Raw genomic sequence first — 20,263 nt, 5'->3', positions numbered from 1 at the left:
ATTTTTGTCTCTGAAACGTAAAGCCCCATCTCAACTTAAATTAAATGAATAGTGCGTTTATTTTGATTTCTCTGAGATTAACCTCAGTGTACCTTGATCATTTAAAAACAGGCCTACTGATAATAAAATAATAAATAAAAATAAATAAATACGGATCAATTTCTGTTTCAGCTGTTCTGGATTAAACTACTCGATTGATATAGTGTTCGGCACTGTTTGACAAACATAAATGACACTACATAAAGCCTACCCTCTAAGTTAATAATACACACTGATTATGCTGTATAGCGTTTCATATTAAAATAAACAGATCAATAAAAAATGCCGCGTCTAAAATAGGCAAAGCGTTTCTGAAAGGCCTAAATTACATTGATTGTCATGTAACAGTTACGGGAGCGCTGGGCGCCCTCGTGTGGTTGTAAGCAGTTAATGCATCCACACGCCATTACAATGTTATGAAATATACCAAAAAGATTAGACCTTTCTTCTTTTTCGTTACATGCAATTGTATCATTTATAATAGTGATTTGTTATACATGTATAAATATATATATATTTCTAAACTATGTCAAATTTTACACAAAATCACTTCTATAAAATTTACAAAATGTTGCAATTGTGAGCCTTTATTATATTTTGAAAGTCAAGTAAAATCTGTTCCATTTGTATTTAACAAAAGACATTATATTAACGAAGAACACAACCAAATATAAACCTTTAAGGGGAAGCATTTAGTATTTTTTAATGGTTTGTCTTGTGAATGTAAGATTTTGCCATATTACATGAATATTATATAAACATTAATCAAGCTGAGCAATGCACTGGTTTATTGACCAATGCTAATGGGACAGGATGCTTTTAAATATTTTATGCCTACAGCACAAACACACAAGAGCTGCACACTTTCATGATGTAGACAACGACAGTTATGACAAGTAGACTGACAACCAATAATATCTTCCTTTTACAGCGTAATTAAAAGGGCTCACATTTCCTTTTTTCTCTTCCTCAAATGTCAAAGTATCAAACTCACACTGTACCATCAACATGAAAGCATGTTTTTACAAATGACATGAGATCAAAACTCTATACAATGAGAAAAAGTGAAGACCTTTTCCCTCAAAAAAGCTCATTGAAATGTCTTTGAGATTCAGATGTGTTGTCCATACATCAAATTCATCAGACTCAGAGAGAACCATTCTGAAGTGTGTTAATGAAGCTTGTTGTTGTGCTGAATTACACACATAGACTTCCACTGAAAGTTGTCCTAAAAACAAGAACCGACATTGCTTGATAGGACAGAAATGAAAATACGGCCACACACCAAGCCTCAAAAGAGTTTGAACACAAAACTTCAATTATAACAACAATGTATTGGTAAATTAAGCTAACAGGAAAACCATAAAGATTTTGTACCATTAGGACTGCAACATTCAGTCATAATATTGCAAACACGTAATACACTTGCATATTTACACCTCTACACATGAACAGCAAAACCACCGAAGGATTCATCCTATTCACCTTTCCCTTTTTAGAAAATAACATATTTCAAACGTCTCTTTTTAAAAAAAAAATGATTTAAATACAAAATTAAATAATTCAGAGTAAAAAAGGCACACCCTTGCACAGTGTATACATGTCAACACATACAGAAGAATATTTAGGATTACTTTGCAAACAATATTCCAGAAGACATATCACAATATCTATATATTTTTATAATACTAAAGGTCTCTGGGATCACACAAAGTCCGGACAATGATGACAGAGAGAGAGAGAGAGAGAGAGAGAGAGAGAGATCAACAGTAAGACAGAGTCAGGCAGCGTCCTCCCCTCTTTACAGTGCAGCTGAAACACTTTACGCAGATTTCAAGCATCAATACAGCGGCAGCACAACTGCATTCTCAAGAGAACGGCCCACTGTAAACTTGCTAATTGTTACTGTAAAAAAAAGAGGAGGTACAAAATATGCTTCCTTTTCATAACATGTTCTGTAATCAACAAAAAATAGGCAATGTCTTGTTCTTTCACCAGGGATACAAAAGTGGCGACGGACATGTAACCCATTAGGTGCTTTTAACACATTCTACGAATCACTACTATTGCATGACCCTCCGCGAGTCAGTGGTAAAACTGGAATCTTTTGCATAAACGTTTTGGTGCATTAGATCATGTGCAAAATCTGTTGCTTTATATACTAAACATTACTATCGGAGTCAACTGCAAATATTGAGCTCCTGTGCAAGACTTTACAATGCACAACAGGCAGATCATCTAAATCCAATTCGCTTAACTATGAATTTAGCAGTTGAACCTGAAGTTGCATCATTTTTATTTGTACCGTGACATGCGCTTTTTGGAAACGGATGAAAGCAAAAGGTACTGCCTGCAGCTAAAGAGCGATAGTGCAATAAACACTTTAAAACAATTACGCTCTATTTTTGTTTTATTCTGACTCTGGTCATTTTTGTTCAGGGCTAAATTTATTTAATGAATTAAAATATATTAATTAAAAACTTTTTAAAGGAGTAGTTCACTTTAAAAAAAAAAACTTTTGCTGAAAATTTACTTACCCCAATGTCATCCAAGATGTCCATGACTTTCTTTCTTCAGTCGAAAAGAAATTAAGGTTTTTGATGAAGACATTCCAGGATTTTCTCCATATAATGGACTTCAATGGGAACCAAAAGGTTCAAGGTCCAAAAGACAGTTTCAGTGCAGCTTCAAAGGGCTTTAAACGACACCAGCCGATGAATAAGGGTCTTATCAAGGACCCTTCGAGTCATGACTCGAAAAAAAGATGAACGAGTTTAAGCAGGAGAGTCACGAACGTGCATCACAGAACAGACAAAGGTGAGCATTTGTGCTTATAAAACTTAAACATTTATATTTATTTTTTAAATGACCGATTGTTTCACTAGATTAGTCCCTTATTCATCGTCTGGTGTCTTTTAAAGCCCTTTGAACAGTTTGCAGTTTGCACTGAAACTCTCATTTTGATCTTGAACCGTTTGGTTCCCATTGAAGTCCATTATTTGGAGAAAATCCAGGAATGTTTTTATCAAAAACCTTAATTTCTTTTTCGACTGAAGAAAGAAAGACATGGACATCTTGGATGACATGGGGGTGAGTAAATTATCAGCAAAAGTTTTTTTTTAAAAGTGAACTACTCCTTTAAGAACAGTGAATTTTTCTCTAGAGAAAACAAAAGGACAATAAATATATAAGCAGCTTTGAGAATTCCAGTATGATAATCATACCACGTAGCTGGGCACAAACAACATTACTCCATTTCTCAATCAACAATATCTAACACAAAGATACAGAACGCTATATATGCATGACTATATCACATCACATGGAGCCATAAACCTACTGAGAAACCGAACAGAGGAGGAAAAAGAAACTGTAAACGAAAAAAAAAAAAAGATCTTGATTGATCTCAGAAGTGATCCTTTGACAAGCGGCAGAGAGACAATGTATCGGTTAGACCAGCGAAACCTCTCTTAGGATATGAGCTCATATGTGACCACCTGTGATTCTGCGGTTAGGACAGGATGGTGGTGATGAAGTCATAAAAGCGCTTTGAATATTGCTCGGGGTTGACCGTGGAGATCTCTGCCCCTGCCTGGAAAAAGGAGGAGCAAAAAAGTGTCACTTAGTACTAGCACTGTTTATGACATATTGGAACTATAATAATAATTCATTACCTTTATATAGTGCTATTCTCGGCACTCAAAGTGCTTTACATAGAAGGGGGAACTGTGTTTGTAACTCTTACCCCATGTTTGACTGTCTTAGCTGCATGGGCTGCTTTCTTCTTGGCATCATATGGTGTGAGAATGTCAATCACCGCCATGAAGTAAATTTCTTTTTTAGGAGCATCTGTGAGGAAGAATGAGCTACTGGTTTTAAGCAAGAACTGGAACAAAGTGAGACAGAACTATCACTTGCATGCCTTTTGGCCCAGTGCTGTGCTGCCACTGCATATTTAACATTCACCGAGCCTGTACATCCATTTCTGTCATGACAACTCCTGACAACTGTTTGGCATGGTAATGGATATGGTAATGTTAATGTCTGAACTTGGCGGAATAGATCTGCTATGTTGCTGCCGCTGCAGAGCTGCTGTACAATATAGCGTACATGAATTACCCATAGCAGATCTACACAGGTGGAGCGTTTCTACAGCAAAAGCGGACCAAGTATTTGAAAGTTAAGCAGTGAGCTCATTGGCTGCTGATACAGCAGGAACCATTCAAAATGTAACATTTAATGAATAAATAATTCCACGAATCCATGAATGTGCAATATTACAACACATTATCATCTAAATTAGTATTTACAGAGGAATAGTGTAACAATACGGATTTTTTTACCCCCAATATATAATGTTTTTTTTTCAAAACTCCAAATATTAAAATTGTGTGCATTACTTGTCCATTATTACTCATGCATGCTACAGGCATAAATGACATCTTAAATCATTAAGCTTATTTATGAAAGGTGTAGTATTACTTTTGTAAGTGATTGTTCTCACAATTTCCATCCAGATAAAACGGCGAAAGGTACATTAAAATGGCTCTCAGAGACTAGAAAATCATAGCCAAAACCATCAAGCAACCCTACTTTTAATTTAGTTTACTCACTTTCATGGCTCTTGATGGCATATACGTCAATGACGGGGTCAAACTCTCCCGGGCCCAGAGGTCTATTGCTGTCTAGTGTGTTACTGGGGCTGTCTGGTGGGGAGCCAGTGGCCCCTCCGTCGCTCTCCGTTCCCTCCTCCTCGCCAGCATCATTGTCTTCACTCTCCTCCTCGGGCTGTTCCTGCTCCCCTCGCTCCACATCATGGATCCCCACCAGCAGACTGTAGTCCATCAGCTTCAGCTGGGCCAGGAACTGAAAACACATTTTTCAAAGGATTAAGCACGAAACAATCATTGTCTTTTTAATTAGACACAGTTTAAAGAGACAGAGGGGGTGATTAGGGCGAATGAGTGTTTAGATTAGAGTTTAATGATCCAATTACATGAAACAAAGCAAATGATGGATGAGGACACAAACTTAATGCACACAGACCTCTACGTCATTCTTCAGTTTCTCCAGGAACATTTTCTTGTTTTCCTCATCTATGTAGATTTTCTGGCCGTCATTGATGAAGTCATTGTCTTTGTAAGTTGGAAGCTCCTTGGTCTGTTATTCACATTGGGGGAAAGAAAAAAAAGAGTTAAAGTAGCAAAATCTGTAAATTTACACTTCACCTTTAGTTTACTAAGCAATTAAAAAAAAGATGGTGTCTGTCACTGCCATACAATATCATAAATTCTGATTTTCTTCTGCACATATTTTGATGTTAATACACTTAAAAATGAAAACTTCATGACAAAAATAATAATTCTTGTAGCAATATTTTTACATGTGGAAGTGCTAGTTTCTGTGCTTAGCAGTTCCAAATGAAAATACAATCTGTCTGTTTGAGCGGTCCAACTGGGACACAAAAAACAACATTAGCTCGACCAGTGGGGTGAAACTGTGTGTTTGCCCAAACACAGGCAGTATTTTTGCATTTTTTTTTTTTTTTGCTGCTATTGTGGAATTAACACTCTTCACATTTACTACATACACTCTAAAAAAATGGTGCTAAATAGCACTAAAAGTGGTTCATTGGCTTGTAATCATAGGGGAACCACTTTAAGTGCTACTGTATATCTTTGTCATATGGTGCTATGTAGAACCAGAGGTGCCACAGAGCACGTTAACTACCAGAGAACCACTGAAGAACCGGTGGTGCTAAATAGCACCATGACCACCACAAAGAACCTCTGAAGAACCTTTTTTTTTTTAGAGTGTACTGTCATTATATAATATTACACCAAAAATCACCATCTAAAAATAAATAAAGTCTTTTGGGGGTGAATTAATAAGTTCAGCACTTGGCCTGGCGCAATTCTGATCTGCCCACACACAACAAAGGTGAATTCACTCAGTGAGCTTAAAAATTGCACATCCCAGATGCAGTCGGGTGACATATAAAGCAGATTTCTGCCTCCTGTGGGCGCTCAGAGCAACAGGGTGTGATTTAGATGTCACTATTAGAGCCAACAGACAATTACAGCATTTAAATAATTACAATGGTTAAACAAAGGGTTATTTCCTAAATGCCTACTTTCACAAACATCCGCGATTCCAAATCTGAAGTCTACAGTTAAGATTCTAAGGGATAGTTCACTTAGAATGAAGATTCTGTCATAATTTATCTCATGTTGTTCCAAATCTGAATGACTTATGAAAGTAAGTGTTCTGTGGAACACAAAAGATGATATAAAAATAAAATGTTTGATTCTATTGATATTATGAAAGTAAGTGGGGTTCAGAACAACATTGGATTTTCTTTCATTGGTTAACCCTCTGATTGTCCTCGGTCACTTCTGCAGTCTGACTGAATAAGATACTCTGAATCTTTGTCTGTACAATCTACAAATCGCCCACAATTCTAAAAGAAAGTACACCGCAGTAAAGGGGTGACACTCTACAACATCAAAAATGCAAAAAATTCACACCCACCCACCCACCCACCCACACACACATACACACCAATATATTCAGATTACAAAAAAAAAATCTGTTTTGAATTTTTAAAAATCACAGCTTTATCGGAATGTTACGAAATCTGTCATCCTCTGGTATATTAGGGATGTGAACACACAAAAAAATTGAGTGAAAAGAAAATGTGGTTCGGTCAAAAATGACCCCCATAGGAAATGAATGGGAAATTGACAAAAACACAAAAATTCACCAAAGTTTTTGTTCACAATTTTTAAAAAATATTATTCTACATAAAGTGTTATAATTGAATGAATTGCATTTTTGATACAAATTCTGAAAAAAAGATGGGTATAAAATTTGCTTATAGCAACACAAGCTTCTCTTTCTAACCCAATGTTTGGCTCTAATTATAATGCAAAACCTAACACTTTTTTAACACTATTTCTAAAAAAAATAAAATAAATAAAATCTAAAACCTAATAAGAAATCATTTTTGAGATTGATTCAAACCCACCAAAAAAAATAAAATAATCTAATGTGTTCATAAACAGCTGGGGAATTCACATGCCATACACAAGCTGTACACGCCATCTAGTGGTTAAACCATGGTTCTACGCTTTTTCTCTATACTGAAACTAGACGGTGCTAATTTTCTTCAAAAAATATATTCAAAAAAAAAATATTAAACTAAACTAAAATAATGCATTATTATTTTTTTCCCCCATAGAAAAAATTAGACCATAAATTTAGCAAAAATATTAAAAAATTCAATCAAATTGTCTCAAAATACTGAATTAAAAATACTAAATATTATAGAACAAAACTAAATTGCATTGGTTTTTACTGGGATGGATAAAGTTTCATTTTTAGGTGTCCAGTCACTTCTGACCGGGAAGGCTCAGGACGTGACTCCTAAATGACGACCATCAGAGGGTTAAACCAAAAAACACTTCTTCAAATAATGTGTGTCTTACAGTCATTCAGCCTTGGAAAAACATGAGGTAAATAATGACATTATTTCCATTTTTAGCTGAACTATCCCTTTAATTAATTTATCAGATGTATTTAGAAATCTAGAATACATGTTTTCACCCTTTATGACCATTTGATGAAAATTTTTATGGATTCCTGAGACCTGAACATGCAGATGACCATAATTATGAAGGTATATATAAAACCTCATAGCTCAGCAGAACACTCAAATGCTGACGCACTAGTATTCCAGTTCTTATCGCAATTCCAGCAGAGATTGTCGAAGATGGAGTCACTGTTCTGGAACAGGAGGATAAGTTAAACCTAAAGCACCGGCCATGGGCTTGTGTTTACAGTCCCTTGCGGGATCCAGAGGGAACGGTGGATCATTTTTGCCTTTCCTGAGGCAAAATGCGGGATGCATGTTGAAGAAGAACACTGAGCAATATGGGAAAGTTCTTTGCAGTCGTGTCCTTACGTGTCTTATGGCGCAGTAAAAGCGTGTGGCAATCCGGATGGTTTGTAGCTTTTGGCTCATGCGTGATTTGGATGGAGCCTCATCAGGTGGGCGGGGCTGCAGGGAGAAGGGAGGTCAGATGCAAGACGCAAGCACCCAAAAATCACTGTGGAGGTGACAGATCTGAACTTTCTACATTTTTAACTTGTAACTTTTCATAAAAAACGTGTAAAGCCTTTAGAAGACAATGGAAGAATCAAAAAGATGGACATATCCCACATACATGCATCAAAAAGAAACACACCAAAAGTACATGTGTGATATAAAGTTGATTGATAACATGACTGTTGTACAGTAGCCAAGTGAATACAAAATATCATGGGAGAATGTTAAGGAAATCACAATTGAGAAGTAAAGGACACGTTTCATCGAATACTGTGAATGACAATAAATCTGTATATGACACATAATTACAAATATACATCAGTCCATATTTGCCCGAGAGTATCATATACAGTGATATAATGTAAATATAAAATCTCAATGGAGGAGAAATGAATCAAATAAATAATTCATCATGCCAGCAAGATTAACATGCATATAGAAAAAAAAATTATATATGCATGCAAATCGTTCACATGCCCTCAATATTTACACATATATGAGAAAAACACAAGATTAGGTTTGTCTTATGTGAGCAAATACTGTACACAAGAGTAGACTGCAAGAGTATTAGCCTTTTATTAACGCACACAATGTATTTATATATACACTACTGTTCAAAAGTTTTATCAAGTGATCAAAAATACATTGAAACTGTAATATTATGAAATATTACAATTTAAAATAAAAATTGTCATTACTCTAGTCTTCAGTGTCACATGATCAGAATAATTCTAACATATGCTGATTTGATGCTCAAGAAACATTTATATGTATTATTATGTTACTTAGAATAATATAAAAGTAACATTTATGTTGAAAACAGCAAACAGGCACCTTACTATCTAGGTGGAAATTGTCATAAAAAAATATTTTAGGATTCTCTGATTAACAGAAAGTGCAAAAGAGCAGCATTTATTTGAAATAGAAATCTTTTGGAACATTATAAATGTCTTTACTGTCACATTTGATCAATTTACTCCACCCTTACTGAAAATAAAAATCCTGACCTCAAACTTTTGAACGGTAGAGCAGTTTAAACAGGAAGTTTAATTCAGTGTGATAGTGTGTAATCCAACAGTCAAATGTTCCCCGAAAACAAGTAGTCAATGTCTGATCTATTATTTACAATAGTTTTACTTACCATTTCACTATTCACTTTCAGAGATCAGTGTACTTAAATTACAGGGTATCACAATATAAGAGACACCACGGTCCCTTGTGTTTAAATTAATCCAATAGTATAATTACTTGAATTCTTCTCAGGACCATTACCTAAATAAATTGAAACCACTGGACTACAAAAAGTGCAGTTTCCCATTCTCTGAAGCAAATAAATGAAAAACACTGAATTAAAAAGGAAAAGTTTATTCCCCAAAGAATGGAGAATGTAGAAAATGGGATCTTTTCACACAGGATAAGTTTATTTTGGGAGTTTATTAACACACAAGACACATAGAAAGGAATATGATGTTATAATAGGTTTAAAACATTTTTTTTTTAAAACATTTTCCAAACTCAGACATGCAACACATCCAACATGCAAATATGAGCTCATGTTCTGAACATGTAATCATACATTGGAAATGAAAATATTTGTAGTATCCCCTATTCAAAAGTTATATGCTTTCTTTTAAGAGAAAGAGAGAGGGTTTACCTTTTCTTTGTCGCTCGCCTCTCTTGCCACAGTGGATCCCTAAAAATGAACATAAAGTCATTATTAAAAGAACAGTTGCCCCAAATTAAAAATTGTAATTTCCTAAAAAAAAAAAAAAACTAAAAATTGAACAAGTGATTTTTCTGCTGTACTTATTTTTCTGCTATTATACACACAGTTCATTAAAAAGATCTGATTCAAAAGAATCATTTGTTCATGAATCAGACAACACTACTTGTCTTGTGACAGGCAATGTCAAAACCAACCACATGACAGTTTAATATAATGTTAACCAATAAAGCTAGGTGGTTTCTTAAGTTTGATAATTAATCTGCTAAGTTGTGTTGTCTTACTAATGTCAAGTTGTCATGAAAAAGACACTGACCGCTTATGATGTAATGGTTTATGTCAAGGTGTCATAACAAAGACATCTCAAACAATGTCATATTTGCATTAAAAATGTCATGACTGAGCGAATGACACTTAATGACAGTTGTCACAAACATGCATAAAACTTCCTTCATATTCATAACATATGTCATGTCATGATTATGAAGGTGTCATGTTAGTCTTATGCACACCCCTTCAAGTAAAGTGTTACCGCATTGGCAATCAAAATGCTTGCTACACACAATTTTGTGACCCCGACCCATTCACTTTCATTATATTGAAGATTAGACAGGCTCTTTGAACAAGAACCACTCACCTTCAGGTCATATTTTTTGTAAACAGGCAGCCGGTGGCTGAAAACATTGCGAGTGACGATCATGTAGGTCTCATCTCCATCCACTGTGAGGCGATACATGCCCAGAAACTGAGGGAGCAGCGTGTTTCCATGGCACTCGACTATATACTACAGTGGGCAAATACAAAAGAAAAAAAAAAAGAAAAGATTCACTTTACACTTCACAGCTTGTGATACTTCGTTCAAAGAAACAGATTTTCCCTCTACCTGGTGGTACTTCTTCAGAATGTTGTGCATCTCGGCAACGTCCTCGCTTGTGATGATCTTGATGACGTACCTCTTGTTGTATGAAGTGTGGAAACGAGCTCCACTGCGGCCCTGAGCGTCACTGGGAATCGGGGCCCTGCGTGTCAGGGAGTTCTGCCACAGGAGAAAAGAACAGAGAAGGATTTTACACTAAACAGCTTCCATAAAACGGTGAAAAGCTACTGGCACTTCTCCTAGACTGCAATCTGCAGTCAGACTGGAATGCCAGACTGTACAGTCTGGTCACTTCTTTTATTGAACCTCATCACAAACTGAAACATTTTGGCAGATTTGGTCATTTGGATTGCAAAACATCTTTGCTCTCTTAAAGATAAAGAACACTTTGCAGTTAGTGCCCCTTGCAGAAAGATAGGAGTCAATAGGTTTCCATTAAAATTCAACCAGCAAAAGCACAGCTGAGTTACTGCCTGCGCTTTGAGATGTCATCTTCAGTAGAGCTGCCAAAAATGCAAGGTCTCTGCGGTTTACTGCAACAGCCACACTGTGTGTTATCATTGTACTGAGTGGGATTTGTTTTCATGATGGTCAAAGCTGTTCAGAATGTCTTAGTGAAACTGATTTAGTAGATCAGCAGTTCCCAACTGGTTTTGCTTTTGGACCAAGATTTGGATACCAAGAATCAATAATTTTTTTTATTTTTTTTTATTATAATCAACAACTTGAGCAGTAAAATCCTCTTTGAAAAATAAGCTGACATAATTAACATTACAATAAAACAACATAGGCCAATTGCAAAATGATTTGCAAGACATTTACTGAGAAGGAAAACTGAATTTTGTAAATGTAAAAACATTTGCCCATGAACCTTTATTTAAAGTAGTCTGGCCTTTTCCCCCCCCCGTGGCATAATTCTGTTCATGATTTTGGAGGGTGAGGCCATGTCACAACCTGTTTGTGATGGCATCAACCAAATTTGGCTGCTTCTATAAAGTGCCAATGAATTTGCACCAAAAATACTGTTAAGATTCTCAGCCTTATTTGACATTAAAGGGTCATTCCACCTCTGGAAAAATGAATGTGTATTTAAAATGGGTAATTTATGTAGAAGACATGTGAATTTTTGGAATTTGGAGCTTTCTATACTGAGAAAAGCCAGAAAATGTATTTTTGGCACGTTTTCAGAACTCCATAAAATGCCTTCAAATATACAATGCCTTAAAACATCTTGAGTTTTCTTCCAGGAATGTACATCACAATATTCCTCATTTAAATATTTCCAGCCCAAGGAATATGCAAAAAATGTGAGTTGCCTGAGTAGTAGGGATGCTCATTTCGGTTAAATTTCTCCTTATTTGAGTATTAACCGTTAACTGATAAGATTATAATAGCCAACTGAATTAAATATAAATAAAATAGACGAGTGTCTGTGACAAAAATACCAAAAAAAATGTTCACGGGTTTATTTAAACAGATACGGTACAACAGAACCTGGATTCACATCAAATTATCACGCACTTGAAAGTGACAACAGAGAAAAACAGAATAAAATAATATAAATAAAAAACATAAAATTGGTCTACACTTTTTTTTTTTTTTTTTTACTTAAATAATTAAATTAAGATGACAAAAAGAAATCACTGAATCTGTTTGAAGTTTTGAAAAAAGGCATTTTTTTTCCCTCCAGACTAAAAATAGCAGGCCTACCTCAATCCACCCATTGTCTAGTTTTTATTTAAAAAAGTAACATCTACATGATGTGGGGTTAGTCTGGAGCGCAGCCTGTTGAGTTAGACCTGCGACAGAAAACACCCTCTCCGATGGCACAGATGTCCAAGGAATACAGAGATAACGTCTCGCTAGAATGGCCAGTCGCTACTTATTTTCGCTCGCTCGCTTCATTTTGCTTGCTCAGCGAAATATTTCTGTAGGCACGTGTGGTTGCTCGTGTCGACGGGCCCAATGAGTTTTTTTTATAATATTTTTATTAACCATCAAACCAGCAAACTACAAAAAAAATTAAAATACAAAAAAATTTTGTAACCGTTAAACCTTTTAATCGGTCTTAATTGGTCATAAATTGGTCAAAATGTGTACTTTCGGTTAACGGTTAAACAGTCAATATGAGCATCCCCTATTGAGTAGTGTGTCTAGAAAGCTTAAATTCAAAAACAATTTCACATTTCGTTAACATAAATCACTCATTTTAAATACACATTCATCTTTCCAGAGGTGAAGTATCCCTTTAAGCTCTTACCTGATATTCCTGATCATCAATGGAGAACCGCTCCCTTAGATTGCGGAAGACTAGTGGACAGTACTCCTTAAACTTGAAATGGCTTGGCATGTTCTCTCTTTGGAAGAAGAAAAATGTGCAAAAGCAAATAACTAACAAAATCAAACAAATAAATAACAAAATAATCCCATTAAGTTCAGCAATATAGTCTCGAGTCAGTCTTTCTTACTTGTTGAAGAGGTGGTTGTCCACCTTGATTTTCGAGTTGGCTTTGAAGTCATCAGGCATCAGCATAACAGGAATTTGAATGTGACTGAGTTCATTTATCTTTAAAAAAACAACAAAACAGAAAAATTATTCGATCATTCTAAATGACAAAATAATATTTCATCAGTGATGCATATCAAAATAGGTGCTGCAGACTTCTGGACCTGCTCCAAATGAATACATCAGACCGTTTTCTTATTTACCGAGAACTATCTGCAGTACAGGGGCCATTCCTCAAATGTGGTGCACTGATGGAACGCTGCCAAGAAACAACTTCCTTTCACCAACAGCAGCAGCGAAAAACAGAGCTGTCTGCGCCAACAGTCTAAGCATTACTTACTTGGCAGGACTGTCCACTTCCTTTTTTATCGCCAAAAATAATTTAATAAACGTCAAGTGGCCTTTCATGGGCAATAGCACATGCACGACAACACAAACTCAAGTCAATTGATTGATTGTGGCATGAACTCAGAAAGCTGCATACTTATCTAAAGATAACCCTATTTCTGGGTGCACACACTCAAAAAATGATATGTTGGCTTTAAATAACTTTATGTCAACAGGTTCCACATAACTGGGTTCCGTCAAACAAACATAATGGTGACACTTTACAATAAGGTTCATTAGTTAAAATTAGTTAACTACATTAGTTGACATGTACAATATGTAAACAATACTTCTTCAGCATTTATTAATCTTAGTCAATATTGATTCCAACATTTACTAATAAGTTAACATTAGTTAATGGACTGTGAACTAACACGAACGCACAATGAACAGCTGCATTTGTATTAATTAACATCAACAAAGATTAATAAACACTGTAACTAATGCATTGCTCATCGTTAGTTCATGTTAGTTAATGCATTTACTAATGTTAACTCATGAACCTTATTGTAAAGTGTTACCAACATAATTTGTTCATGTATGTAACTTCAACATAATGGAATTAAGTAGTTTTAAGCGTTTTAAAGTTAATGAGATAATGAAATTAATAATTGCGGGATGATTGATCATTTTTGAAGACACCTGATGGAATTTGCAAGTCACCATTATGGTGATCAAAGTGTGTTTTAGTTGGGCTCTCAATCAACTTTAGTTCATTTAACACTCTGCTCAGAACTTAATTGGGTCGCTTAAAAATGAATTATTTCTTGATGTTGAAGTTACAAGAACAAATTATGTTTGTTTAACGTAACCCAGTTGTGTGGAACCTGTTGACATACAGTTAATTTATGGATTCTGTTAACATAAAAAAGTTAATTAAAGCCAACATACCATTTTTTTGAGTTCATGTGCATTTGTACAAGGTGGAATCCAACCTGATTTTTGGACACTCCCTTTACACTATGACGTGTTGTGTGTATGCAGACAGAGAGTTATTTTTGCGCATCTTCCTGTGCCTCCATCTGTTCCTGCTGCATCAGGGGGCATCCTCCTGTCTATTAAAAAGCATTTCAATAGAAAAGGCTATGCTTTGTGATTTAAAACAATGAAAAACAGGATGTCGAAAATCTGAACAATTAAATTCGTCCGTTTCTGATTTAAATTCGTCGGGTACTGGCAACAAGCGAAATTGGAAGCCTTAGAATACAAACCACCATCTTTCACTGTCTAATGCTGCATAATAATGTCACAATGGATTTGCAAAGCTGAACAGCAGTCTACAAAGAGATAAAAAAAAGGACTAGAGAAATCAACTGCAAGACTGGAGGAGAGGGCAGCAGGTTCACTGAAACAGCAGCAGCTGAAAACGGGGAAGGACAAGCCACGGTCAATCAGCCTTATCTGTGACACAAACACACACACCCCATCCGCTCATTTACAGAGCTTGTGCAATGTGATTCAGCCCATAGTATATGCATGATTATTATGATCTTGATGAAAATCATAAAATTAAATTTGATAATATTAACTGCAGCGTGATGTAAATAAATGGTACAATGACAATCATGTACACTGTAAAACTGAATATGGTTTATCTAACCAATAGAATTGTGGCAACAGATTACAAGCAATATTATTAATTTAATAAATTAGAATTGAGTAATAATTAAAAGTTAACCATTTAAAATGAGTAAAGTTTATCCCAAAAAATTAACAAAAATATCTCACTAATAGACAGACGTCAGATTAATTAAGAATTAACTTAATTAAGAATTAATTAAGAAGAACTCTTTATTTTATATTGCCAACATTGAAGACACTTGATGTTAACAAGCAGAATCACTGAAGGAGAAAACCGTAATTTTTAAACAAACCTAAAATAAACACCGATCACCATAATGGTGACTTCAATTTGTTTTTTGTTTTTTTGGTTGTTGTTGTAAGTTTTACTCATTTTAAATGGTTAACTTTTAATGAATTAATATGATTAATTATTATCAATTCTAATTTGTTAAATTTAATTAATAATATTGCTTGTAATCCATTGCCACAATTTTTTTGATTAGATACAGCATATTCATTTTTACAGTCATGTTTAATCTCTGATATATAGTTTGTAGATGTAATTACATCCACATATAGACTGTATGTGTCATAGTGGCTCTTCACCCCCGCCCGCACCCTTTTACACTCGGTTACATAAACAGCATACAATTTCATTTGGATAAAGCCATTGAGATTAATCAAGCGACCACGAAACCAGAGGCGTTCCTGGCAGAGTGTTGTGTGTTTTCTGAAAGCCACTCTGGAACATGTGTGGCGAGAAAATTACAAGCAATTACTTCTTTGCAAGCATTATTTCTTTTGATTGCATTTCACTTCAAATAATTCCATTACTAAAGCCTGTTTTCTAAGCAGACTAATATCTGTCAGCACATATGGCTTATCACCCGCTTTACATAACACAGCGCTACTACAAATTCACATCAATGGCAACAGACAGTGTCGTTCCTTATGTGCTGAGAAAATAGGCTGGCTGAGCGTGTATGGGGAAAGACGGGGGGGCTCTAGATAAGGCAATTTCTCATTCTGGCCATTAGAGAAGTTCCTACCACAATGGAAGAGGCCTTTTTCTCCTTCACCTCAGACTTAAGTTATACCTCTGAGACTCTTACGTAATCAACATAAAAAAACTCATAGACCGTGATTGAGAGGATGAAACATCTAAAAGGAGAGAAGAGGGGAGGAGGAGTCAGGATTAGATGAGAGCGCAGAGATGAATCTTAAAGAACTATGAAAGACATAGAAGAGCATCAAGCATACGCAGGACGGTGTGGCATATATGTGGTTATGGGAGGGGCTCTATTGGCCTAAATGATAAAAATAGGCTAAACCTACAGGCGATATTCCTGAACACTACATTTTTGAGGTCAAAAGATCTCATGGTCATTTAGCCCCCATAAAGGATGAACGTGAAGAATGTGCTAATGATGTTTGGGAGCATCAACCTGCAGGCAACACTGATTCATTTTGGGGGTTAATGATGCTTTTCTACACAAACACCCAATGACTGAGAGGGAATGACTGAAAGAAAACGTGTTTTAGACATTCCATATTACTTACAATTTTTAAAAAAAAGATAAGGTAACCTGAAAAAATGTGCTTTGTGGTAGCATCTTTAAAGTGCCCCAATTATGCTATTTAAAGGTTACTCAAAGAGACTGAAAACAATTTGTTCAAAGATCATCTCTCTAAGCGGAGGTTTCAGCGAGCTTAATATGGTCTGATTGGTCAGACGACCAAGTTTGTTGTGATTGGTCTACCGCTTACAACGTAAATATGTGATACCGTCACATGCCTAAATGGAAGTGATTTTTAAATCAATTAAACTGCACATAGGCTATTCATTTTTTACAGCTTCACTAAGGCTGATGAGAAAATACATGAAAATGCCATTCAACCTCTCAATTCCAAAACTGGGATGCTGAAGGGGGAAACTGGCTTGTGTTTTACTACATCCACTTAGGATACTCTGACATTTGTAAGTATATTTGGGTGACATTTGTAAGTATATTTAAAAAAAAAAAAATGGATGATATAATATTTGTTGATGGCCAATGTAACACTTTTACCATAAGTGGTGTGCTTGTATACCTGACTATAATAATACTATATTATAATACTATAATACTATATTATATTATTATACCTGACCATACCTGACTATAATAATACTATATAAGTGTTAGGCATAAAATAAAAAAATAAAGCCTGGAAACTGTTTGACCTTAAACACTCTGGATGTTGCAAGTTAGTTTAAAGATAAGAATAATTCATCAGCCTAATAGATCTAAGGTACATGATTCCTTCATAAAGGTCTTGATTAGTGATGAGTTACATGGTCTACCCAAAGTATAACAGGCAATTCATGTATATAAGAGTTATTATAAACAGCATTTTCAACAGCCATATAATTCTGTGGTGTTGAAATAATGCATTTGTATTTGAATGATGTATTTGAGAGTGTTATAGACTGCATAAAAACAATCAGTATTTAATGTGTTGTCAATCTATGTTTAAATGAATAATTATACTTCATGCATCGCATGCATGTGCATCATGACATGAGCATAAGGCTCCCAGACACAGGTGACCAGATTCCCAGGAGATCAATTAAAGCTTCGTCAGATACCTGGAAATCTTCCATTCCCAAAGGAAAAGTATTCTTTAAATATATCATGTTTTTAAAACACACATATTTAGTCCTACAGTTGGTGTTAATCAAGATTCAAATAGCAAAATATAAATAAAAAAACAACATTTTTTAGATATTGAGAAATAAGAGAATAGAAAGGGAACAAAAATGTATAGAATTTAGAAATCCATGTTACCAGATCTCTGAGAACAAGTGAATTCTTGTAGTTTTGATTTTCGTGCAGACGCTGACAAGGGATCAGGGATCTAATGCTGTCTGCAGCCTGTATAGTTAGTCATTCAGCGTCCTCAACCACCACTCAACTCTGTGCCAAAGCTCTCATCTGAGAAAACACTTGCTTTGCTCACTGACACAATCATTTCATTGATTCTTGAGTACTGGGACAAAACGGACCAAACTGAAACTGAAAAATAACATTCATTTTTCAACCAAATATTTTTAGTTTAATCTCCTCAGTAAATCACCTACCCTATGGTTGGTTGTAATATCCTGCATCTTACATATTGTTTCTTGTCCCATTAATTAATATGGATGAACACCATCAGAAACAAAAAGAATGTGTCAAATGTAATACAAATATTTACAAATCTAGCGTTCGTGTCATAGAATTAATGACTTGACACCACAGGATGCTTTCAAACTGATTTTCAGCACCATCTGTTGAATTTTCACCATCATGCATGTGTTCATGAAATAATCACATTCTGAATATCGCACACATTTCAGCCATTGCATGTGTTTAGATGGTTTTACCACCAGGATCTACTTCAAATGAGAGTTGACTTCAAATTAATGTTGAATTTGACAGATTTTTTTAAAAGAGATAGCCTTTAAGAATGTTATTGGGATTGGGTATAAGAATTTTATTCTAATTTTGAGAATTATTGAATATATATATATATATATTAAACAGCACCACTTATGCATAATATAGGCCATTTCAGTTTTTTTTATGTTCTTAGAATCATGTAAATTATTTGTTTATGTCTGATGACAGGTGGTTTTAGGTTTTAGTGAGTGTTAATCTCATCATTTTTGATCAAATCAAATTAGACTAAATGGTAGCCTATGCATTTAGAACATTAATCATCTGATTCATTTTAATGCGTAACTGTAGTAACTGTAGGTTATATATGTTTAAATCTAAAGTTGAGTGGCATGTCTCAAGTTAGAACGCATTGATTCACGAAGCTCGCAACAAATAGCTCTAATATTTAGATTGGTAGACATGCCACAGTTATCCATGGATCAAGAAAACTGCCACACGTGCCTTCAAACCACTCAGACGCAACATCGCAGCAGTTATAAATCTGTAAGAAAACGTAACCGTTACCGAGTGGTTCACTCCCCACATCAAGACGCTGAGCAGCGGGTCGCTGGCCCGAAACAGCTTCACCTTCTGAGACACGAAATGTTTCTTCTTGGTTTTGCTGGCGATGGTTGCAGCAAGGTTGCAGGCTGCAGAGGCCATGTTTAGCGAGTAGGCTCGGATGAATGAAATCCCTCTCGGTGCGTGGCACTGTGGCGATGTCTTGACACAAGCTGTTCAGAATCAGCGGCGCTCCACCGGATCTCGACATGCAAATTGTCCCTTTCGTTATTTAATGCATCGCGTTCATGCATCCCTCTGCAAACGCGCAAATGACGAACGATGAAAACTCTCTCTCAGAAATCCCGCTATCCTCCAACTCCCACCAGCTAAATGCTAGCTGTCATTGACGTTAGCTTGAAGGTTACTGTTGGCAGGATGTGTGCGCTACAAGCTCATTCACACACACCGCTTTGCAAGCTAAATCTTAAGCTCGCCAGGTAAAGCACCCCAGAAGCTCAAATGAATGACATCCGTGTCCATCATGAGGCGTAACATGAAATACTAATAGAAAGTACGGATACTGATTCAGAACGCAGATACCTCTTTAAAAAGGTGTGTCGCCTCAGTTTAAATCATGGCGAAAACCCGTTAACAATGTGGTACGATCCCAAACAAATCTCTCAATGCGAACGTAAGTAATAAAAAGCCGGCAAAATACTAATAAAACAACCACTGTCCTGTTGAAGTTCCGACCGAGACCGGGAGCCACATCCACTGCGCCTGTATATATAAGCAGCAGTTGGGTCAGTCTGACAGTTCTGCTTTAGCTCAGCTGAGCTGAGTTGACACATAAATCTTGTGTTTCACGGAACGCTATTGGCCTGGCGGCACTCTTGGGTAGAGACAGCCACAACATGATGAGATCCAAATAGTCCATCTCGAATTTGCGTGTTGGCCAGTAAGCAATTAACGCTTGGACTTCAAAATAATAATAAAAAATAGACTGTTTAATCATTAGCCAGGTTAAATATTGTGCAAAACCGAGTCCACATATAAGAGAAGTCGCCGAGGACGTAAAACCATACATACAAAATTA

General features: G+C 35.7%; 1 protein-coding gene across 2 annotated transcripts; it reads right to left on the bottom strand.

The window, feature by feature from the left end:
* Positions 1–1,570: 1,570 nt before the first annotated feature.
* On the bottom strand, positions 1,571–19,993 carry pip4k2ab (phosphatidylinositol-5-phosphate 4-kinase, type II, alpha b). 2 transcript variants are annotated; one of them, XM_039678018.2, is made up of 11 exons: positions 19,189–19,992; positions 13,215–13,312; positions 13,007–13,103; positions 10,753–10,905; positions 10,507–10,653; positions 9,801–9,839; positions 8,003–8,098; positions 5,086–5,199; positions 4,653–4,905; positions 3,785–3,888; positions 1,571–3,631 (listed from the first exon to the last, which is right to left on the bottom strand). In XM_039678018.2, the coding sequence occupies exons 1-11, from the start codon at positions 19,324–19,326 to the stop codon at positions 3,551–3,553; spliced, it is 1,320 nt and encodes a 439-aa protein (XP_039533952.1). In that variant the 5' UTR covers positions 19,327–19,992; the 3' UTR covers positions 1,571–3,550. The 2 variants fall into 2 exon arrangements, with proteins under 2 accessions (XP_039533952.1, XP_039533953.1); XM_039678019.2 differs by lacking the exon at positions 8,003–8,098 and having other exon boundaries at positions 19,189–19,993.
* Between the last annotated feature and the right edge of the window lie 270 nt (positions 19,994–20,263).

Source organism: Pimephales promelas, chromosome 5, assembly GCF_988280905.1.
Source record: "Pimephales promelas chromosome 5, fPimPro1.hap1.1, whole genome shotgun sequence".
Lineage (NCBI taxonomy): Eukaryota > Metazoa > Chordata > Actinopteri > Cypriniformes > Leuciscidae > Pimephales > Pimephales promelas.
This window is presented reverse-complemented; position numbering and strand designations above follow the sequence as displayed.